This window comes from Hibiscus syriacus, unplaced genomic scaffold, assembly GCF_006381635.1.
Source record: "Hibiscus syriacus cultivar Baekdansim isolate YM2019G1 unplaced genomic scaffold, ASM638163v2 tig00110831_pilon, whole genome shotgun sequence".
Lineage (NCBI taxonomy): Eukaryota > Viridiplantae > Streptophyta > Magnoliopsida > Malvales > Malvaceae > Hibiscus > Hibiscus syriacus.
This window is the reverse complement of record NW_024062882.1, coordinates 1,615,231-1,623,851: the sequence shown is the minus strand read 5'-3', so window position 1 is coordinate 1,623,851 and position 8,621 is coordinate 1,615,231. Positions and strand designations below refer to the sequence as shown.

The following is an 8,621-nucleotide window of genomic DNA, read 5'->3' as shown; positions in this document are numbered from 1 at the left end:
AGACTAAATCAATCAACAAAAACGAAAAAGACAATAATAACCGAAGTCAATAAGCCAAATAAGGCATGCAATATATCAGATCCATCGAAAAAGGAAAATATGCTTCCTTTTCACCATTTCCTATCGATTTTGGGATTGAGTGAGATGCCAAAGATATTACATTGAATGAAAGAATCCCTTCTCCTCAAGCTATAAAAACCTTGCGCAAAAGAAAAGGAGAGAAGTCTGTAAGAGCTTGAAAGCATTAAAAAAATCATAAAATACCATAAAAATCAAAGGTGAGAGGAGGGCTTAACTTAAGTCTTCTTTACTACCAAGAAAGACAAACAACCACATAGTAATCGAAGAGACGTCGTCAAGAAAGATAAAGAAACCATGAGTTTTTGGTGTAGATCTACGATGAATAGTCATTCTTCTCGGGATTTGATGTTTAGATTTGGGTTCACGGTGAGGCAAGGATTCTTTTGGACACAGTGGTTGAAGGGTGACGATGTGGTTGATTGGAGAAATTTTGATCGTGGTCTAAAAAGGGGAGGGAGAACTTTTGAGAGCATTTAGAAAAGGTTTTTGGAAAGAAATGTGAAAAATAAGATAAAAGAAGGAATTTTTGGTTTCAATAGGGGAACAAGTTTTTAATTAAAGGATAGTTAAATCACCCCTGTCGTCCCCATATTTTGATGCAAATTAATCCTTTGTCCTATACATTTTATTTAATTTCGATTATTATTGGTGTATTAACCTTTTTTTCATTTTACAATGTTATTTATTTATTTATTAGAAAAATTAATTTTATTGTTAAGGGGTTTTATTTTAAAATTTCAAAATTATATTAGAGGTAAGTAATCTGAATCAAATATTTAAATTTATATCTAAATTTTAATTTTTTCAATTAAATAATCGGATAATCAAATGGTACCAAAAGAATAATTTGATGGTACTCATCTTTCTTCAATTATAAATGACTTTCGAAACTGACAAAATTTTGATAAGATGCAAATCTGGTAAAAAAGTAAAGTTGAGGTATCTAATCTAGTCGAAACACGAAATCGGAATAAGACGTTTAGTACAATTGACTCTATTAAAAATATAAAAAGGAAGGACAACAGTGAAACGGCAGCGTTCCGTACTTCTAGAAGTGTGCATTTATGCGAAGCAAGCATATTCTTCACCACCTCTATTTTCCTTCTCTGCACAATTTTTTTAAATATAGTTTTTTCAATAAAATCTTTTAATTGGTTCTCTCTATTGTAAACTTCGCTTTCCAATCCTTCGTTTCTTTTTTCTTTACACTCTTCAAACCGATACTAAAACTATAGCTGGAAACGAATCGATTCAATAATTTTTTCGACAAGAAGAATAATATATTTATTGTTATATTAGATAAATTTGGAATCGTGTTGATTGATCGATCTGTCGATGGAGGATTGTTGGAGCAGCGATGAGGATTACTTCTATTCGTCCGATCGAAACTCCCTCGACGGTCTTGAGAATGAGGACTCCGATTTACAGTGGGCCCCTTCAAAGGGTCCCACTATCAAGGTCCATTTTCTCCCTTTTCTCTTAGGAATTCAATTTCTTGTTTCAGTTTGTCATCGATTTATTGATTCTGGGTTCTGGGGTTTTTTTATCCAGTTTAAAGCTTGGGTTTTTGTTTTTGTTTGGTAAAAAGATGGTTTTGGGTGTCTTGTGGATTTTCACAGGATAGAGTAATTTAAAGGAGCTTTACGATTTTCCTTTTTGTGTTGTTTGCATGGTCATTGAGGAAATCTTTAATTTCACAAGCGGAGGAGCTGCTGATCGTTGAATTGATCAATTTTTTCTCCATCTGATGTGTATATCCTCTAGTGTATGCTTTGTGCTTTTGTTAGACCATATTGCATTGTGTATATTGAACATTTCCCCTTCAAGAACATGGGGCGGGGGGATTAATCTTGATCGGAAAACATTAAAAAGAATAACAGGTTAAATGGTTTTTTATGGATTATATTTTCTTCATCAAATTAGAATGGGGGCATACTTGTGTTGTAACCCTTTTTGGTTTTATGCAGGTTATTACAAAAGAATCACTTTTAGCTGCGCAGGTAAAAAGTTTTTCCCTTTTTCTTTTTGTGGTTTCCCGTGCATGTGTGTTTATTTTTTCAGGATTGGAATTGAATTGATTGTTTTGGTAGAGGGAAGATTTGAGGAGAGTAATGGAGATGCTATCTCTTAGAGAGCACCATGCTCGGACTTTACTAATTCATTACCGATGGGATGTTGAGAAGTTGCTTGCCGTACTTGTGGAGAAGGGGAAAGAGGACTTGTTTTCTGAAGCAGGTGTTTCTGTTGTTGACAGTGAGGATAAAGAAACACCAATGTCGTCTTCATCTACAGGAATGTGTAACATATGCATAGAGGAGTTACCTGGTGGTAAGATGACGAAAATGGACTGCGGCCATGCCTTTTGCAATGACTGTAAGAATCCTCCCTTAATCTGCATCTGTTCTTATAACTTCAGCTTTTAGACAATGCTTAGAATTCTTCAAATTGAACGCTAGAAATGAGTGAATCAACTCTATCAAATTTCCTTTTTCCAGGTTGGACAGAACATTTTGTTGTGAAGATAAATGAGGGTCAAAGTAAGCGCATTAGGTGCATGGCACACAAGTGCAATGCTATTTGTGATGAAGCTGTTGTCAGAAATCTAGTTGGTAAAAGGCATCCTGATCTAGCAGAGAGATTTGATCGTTTTCTTCTTGAGTCATACATTGAAGATAACAGGATGGTTAAATGGTGCCCTAGTACTCCTCATTGTGGAAATGCAATACGCATTGAGGATGATGAATTTTGTGAGGTAGAGTGTTCTTGTGGCTTACAGTTTTGTTTTAGTTGCTTATGCGAAGCACACTCTCCATGTTCATGTACGATGTGGGAGCTTTGGATGAAGAAGTGCCGAGATGAATCAGAAACAGTCAATTGGATCACTGTTCATACAAAGCCTTGTCCAAAGTGTCACAAACCTGTGGAGAAGAATGGTGGATGTAATCTTGTGAGCTGTATCTGTGGACAAGCATTTTGGTAAGAATTTCCTTTGCAAATTTATGAAAGCTGTCTAAATCTTATCGTGGTGACAATTAGTTCTCTAGATTCAGTGTTTGGTTCTGGCATAAATGTTCATTTCAAATCAAAGCTTTTGAACTTGCACATGCTGCCATATTAAGAAGAGCATAAGTGACTTGTTATCCTCTTTCCTGTTTAATTTATTTATAGTTGTAGTATTTGATTTGTTTACATGATTTATGCACTGCGAAATATGAATTACTTTATCACATTTCTTTCTTTTCCAACTAATGCAGTTGGCTGTGTGGTGGTGCTACTGGGCGGGACCATACGTGGTCAAGAATTACTGGTCACAGCTGTGGTCGCTACATAGAAGACCGTGAAAACAATACTGAACGAGCAAAGCGAGATCTCTATCGTTATATGCACTATCATAACTGTTATAAAGCTCATACAGATTCATTTAAGCTTGAGAGTAAACTCAAGGAGACTATACTGGATAAGGTATCAATATCAGAAGAAAGGGAATCGAGACTTAGAGATTTCAGCTGGGTAAATAATGGACTTCTTAGACTTTTCAGGTCAAGGCGGGTTCTTTCATTTTCATACCCTTTTGCATTTTACATGTTTGGAGAAGAATTATTCAAGGATGAGATGACAGATGAGGAAAGGGAAATTAAACGGCATCTATTTGAGGATCAGCAGCAGCAGCTTGAGGCAAATGTTGAGAAACTCTCCAAGTTATTGGAAGAGCCCTTTGATCAATATACCGATGATAAAGTTATGGAGATACGGATGCTTGTAATCAATCTTTCTGTGATCATTGATAACCTTTGTAAGAAAATGTAAGTATCTTTATTACATATCAACTACTAATTGATGTTTCTGAGAGGGTTTTAAATTCATGTGCTGAGACTATTGCTTGCAGGTATGAATGCATTGAGAATGATTTATTGGGTTCTCTCCAACGAAATACCCATAATATAGCTCCATACAAATCCAAGGGCATCGAGAAAGCATCAGAGCTTGCTGTCTGTTCGAATAGTAAAGCCAGTACTCCTACTGGTAAATGCCTTCCCCCCAATTGCGGCACTAGTGGTATGTGCACTTATCTTGTTGGAGATCAAAACAGACACACATAAAACTCATATATTTTAAAGATTTTACTAACACATTGCAATATAGGAAAACACAACCGATCTTTCAGCTTTGGGAATTCAGATGACAGTGGTTGCCCATCATCGAAGCAACCTAAAAGGGAGAGTTATGGAGGTGGTTTCTTTGATCTGAATTTGCCTGCAGAAGTTCTTGACAGGAATCGATCTCTCTAATAGGCTTTTTCTAGATAAGTACATATGTACAGATCTAACTAGAGACCTTTCACTTTATCTAATGGGGTTTGATGATTCTATGGATTGAGCATAGAACCGCGGAAATGATTTACTTTCCCTGTTTAGCATCCCTTTTGTCCATCTTCTCAATTTTTTAGATTTTGGAAGATCAATTCTGAATTTCTTAGGTTCTTTTATCTTTCAAAGGTTGTGTGAACTGAAAATCCATTTAATGTACAGAAGCCTTAGACTTTTGAATATGCGAGTAATTTCTCAAACCTGAAATTTGGGTTATGCAAAGTGTGCTTCTTTGGGATATTCTTCATTGCTTATCTTTGCATCTGTTGGTAACTATGGAGTTTGCTTGGATATTTATTTAAAACCCTTTTTTGGCTATTCTACTTGTTGCGATCTGATCCATCCGTCGGTCACGAGTCGAGCCATGAGAATGTATGCCGGAATTGTTCTCTTTAGGTTTCTCAAGGTTTAATCACCGCCGGTGATGATATATGCTCTTTCCCGCGGACGATGATGTCTGATGTCGACACTGATAAGCTTGGTCCTCCATTCGATTCTTTTGGCGTCGAGCAGGACTTGAGCCTTCTGAAACTCTGAGAAAGTTCGAAGCAAGCAACTCATTTTAGTAATCGTCATATAGTTGAATGCAATAATTTTGATTAAAATTCCAATTTAAACTGGTCAATCAATCATAGACCCTCGGCAACATTCTTGACAACCAAACTTAAGGAATGCTATTTACTTCTTTTCTCTTTAATATTATTTTCTCCATTTGTAGTACATATCCTATTAAAAAGAATGAAACATGATGAAAACCTAACTTTCCGGATTAATGTACGCAATTCTTTGGTGATGCATGTAATGTTCTCCCTTTTCAATCTTCATTGTGTTTGATTTTTGAGTAAGAAAAAAATCACTCTGTAATGGTTCGATAAATTTAATATTATTATATGAATTTTGAAAGTTTAATGGTTAAAAAATCATTTGAGTATAATTTAAGGACCTCTGGTTTAATTTACACTTAAAGATTACTAGTGGTCAACCTAACCCTTCCTCCACACAACTTGTCAACATTGTTTATGATTTTCTATAGAAAGATTAAACTTTGAGACATTAATCTGAAGGTCAAAGCCATCAATGTTCTGAAATTCAAAGCCTACCAAAAACAATGTTCTGTAAAAATCCATGGTATTGGCAAGTCCCTGGTTTTGGCTGAAGATATCTTATGGTGACCAGCAAAAGAGTTGGCTCCTCAGGGCCTTGAAGAGTTAATATTCATCTTTACAGGGATTGGTATATAAATACTGCAAAGATTTCAATTGTGGAAACCAAGATACCTGTTAAAATCCCAGAGTTGTTTAAACAACAATGGCTGCCTGTGAAGGAAAAGTTTTCACTGAAGAGCAAGAAGCTTAGGTGGTCAAGTCATGGTCTGCAATGAAGAAGAACTCAGCTGAATTGGGTCTCAAATTCTTCTTGAAGTAAGCATTTTGTTTGGTATTTATTTTTCATTTCTTTTGTTTTTGTCAATGATCCAGACATTCAGGTCACTCAATTATGTTCAAATGATCCTTTTGGTCACTAAATTTTCAAAAAATGGGACAGGATTTTTGAGATTGCACCATCAGCCACGAAGCTGTTTTCATTGTTGAGAGACTCAAATGTTCCATTGGAGCAAAACACAAAGCTCAAGCCCCATGCAATGTCCGTCTTTGTTATGGTACGTAAAGCCTTCTGCCTATTAAGTTTCCGGTCAAATTGTGGCTTCAGTCCCTCTACTATGCTCAAATTCGACCTAATGAACGTACTTGATCCCTGCAAACATGCATGGATGGATTGAGGGGACTGGTTGGGGCGATCTTCCCCCTAAAAAGTTGAATTGTTTAAATAATCTAGATATTTTCTTTATATTTTTTTATTGATAATTTGTTTTTGTTCCTATAAATTTATAAATTTATCCCTAACATAAAATACTGTGTCCGTTAGTTGCAGAACATTTTGAGGTGACAAAGTTTGCTCTGATGGAGACCATAAAGGAAGCAGTTCCAGAAATGTGGTCAGCCGAGATGAAGAGTGCATGGGGTGAAGCTTATGATCGTCTGGTTGCAGCCATCAAGGCTGAAATGATGGCCTGCTCTCAGGCTTCCTAATTTGGGTTCAATAAGAGTTGAAGGTTCAATCATTTGATGCTGTGATGTAACATGGTGATTGCTCATCATTTCTGGGTTTTGTTGCTTCTTTGCTTGTGTGTTTGCATCTGTCTTTTGTTTACTTGTTTAGTTTCATAGATGATTGCAGAAAATTTATGTAAACAATTAATATGATAAGGGATCCATCCCACTTGATTTTGAGTCAAAATGTTGAAAAATAATTGATAGATTTTGGTAGGAAATAATCACAAGATGACAATATGAGCTCTCTTTTTTTCTCCTACTCCAATACCATCATAGGTCCTGTTAAATCGGATTTTTGGTCCATCCGAACCAATTCGAATATATACCTCTTCACCCTCAACTGAACTAACTCAGATTTAGGAAAGTTCACTCGATTTGATATACAATACGATTTTTAAGGTAAACATTCGTACCCAACTCAACTGACACAAATAAATTTCATTTTTATTAAGAATCTAATTGAAAACAATATAGATGAGAGTTACCATAGTCAGGTGCGAATGTGAACTTTTACATCAAAAGCTGGTTTAGATTTCGATTTGGGTGAAACCTCCCTAAATTTAATCATATCAAATACAAATAAAAGAATATAATACTCAAATCAAACTCGAGTAAACAAAAAATTTGATCTAATTTGGCTCATAGTTATCTCTAATTCTGGTCCTATCTTTTTCAAGTTCTATCTTCAGTTATCCACATGACATCAACGTTTGGAAATTAAGGTGAGTCCAAATATTATATATAGTGCATCTACCTGCTGAATCCAGAGAAAGATTGCATCAGGCAATTTGCTGCATAAAATATTCAAGTAAAGTGGTGTTCATCATAACCAACTACCTGTTGAAAGTCCAAGTTAATTGTCAAACTTGGGGGCACCGAAAGTGCACAATTAATGGCACCAAAAAAGTAGCCAGCAATTGTGGAAAAATTTGCAAGGGTAAAATTACACTTTTAGCCCCCTAGACTTTAGGGTATTTACAAATTAGTCCTTATGATTCAACTATAAATACCCTAGCTTATTTAGCTTCAAAACCATCCCAAAGCATTCTAGCTTTCTTCCAATACTAGAGAGAATTTAGAGAGTTTCTTGAGAGTTGTTTTCTTCTTTTTATCGAGAGAGAATTATCATTGTTTTCTCCTTGGTAGATCGAGAGATGTTGTAATTCCTATTTTCTCATAGTGAAATTCGTCTACCGTTGCCCGTGGTTTTTACCCTATTTTATTTAGGGGTTTTCCACGTAAATTTTGTGTCTCTTTTTATCTTCATTTTTATTTTCTCAAATTATCATTTACGATTTTGCTCTATCCGATAGCCGTCTTCCGCAACAATTGGTATCCGAGCCAGATTGGAGTGTGTAATATCTGCTTATTGTCTTTGTGGTTGCCACCAAAAGGTGGATCCTCCAACATAAGAAAGTAAGAAGGTATTACCCATTCTTTGAAGGTTCCAGAGAACTATTCACGATAGTGAAATAGTGGGAGCTATTCGTAATAGAAGCTATGGCAACGAAATTTGATATTGAAAAGTTCAATGGGGGAAATTTCTCATTGTGGAAATTAAAGATGAAGGCCATCCTGAGGAAAGACGTGTGTCTAGCGGCTATCAATGAAAGGCCGGTGGATTTCACAGATGACATCAAATGGAACGAGATGGACGAGAATGCTATGACAAACTTTCATCTAGCATTAGCAGATGAAGTATTGTCAAGCATCGAGGAGAAGAAGACAGCTAAGGAGATATGGGATCATCTCACAAAACTGTACGAGGCCACATCGTTGCACAATAAAATTTTCCTTAAGAGGAAATTGTACACTCTCCGTATGCCAGAATCTACTTCAGTGACGGAGCACTTAAATACACTGAACACCTTATTTTCTCAGCTTACATCCTTAAGCTGTAAAATAGGAGAACAAGAACGTGCTGAACTTCTACTTCAAAGTCTACCAGATTCGTATGATCAACTCATCATCAACTTGACAAACAATAATGTCACTAGTCTAGTCTTCGATGACGTTGCAGCTACTGTTCTACAAGAAGAAAATCGGCGCAAGAACAAGG

The 8,621-nt window shown here is 36.0% G+C and overlaps 1 protein-coding gene across 2 annotated transcripts; it reads left to right on the top strand.

Annotated features, from left to right (window-relative positions):
- Positions 1–1,322: 1,322 nt before the first annotated feature.
- Positions 1,323–4,630, top strand: LOC120142616 (probable E3 ubiquitin-protein ligase ARI2). 2 transcript variants are annotated; one of them, XM_039157153.1, is made up of 7 exons: positions 1,323–1,539; positions 2,049–2,081; positions 2,172–2,454; positions 2,577–3,057; positions 3,336–3,884; positions 3,968–4,137; positions 4,225–4,630. In XM_039157153.1, exons 1-7 carry the CDS (start codon positions 1,417–1,419, stop codon positions 4,368–4,370), a joined length of 1,785 nt encoding a protein of 594 aa, XP_039013084.1. In that variant the 5' UTR covers positions 1,323–1,416; the 3' UTR covers positions 4,371–4,630. The 2 variants fall into 2 exon arrangements, with proteins under 2 accessions (XP_039013084.1, XP_039013085.1); XM_039157154.1 differs by lacking the exon at positions 1,323–1,539 and adding an exon at positions 1,588–1,961.
- Positions 4,631–8,621: the final 3,991 nt, after the last annotated feature.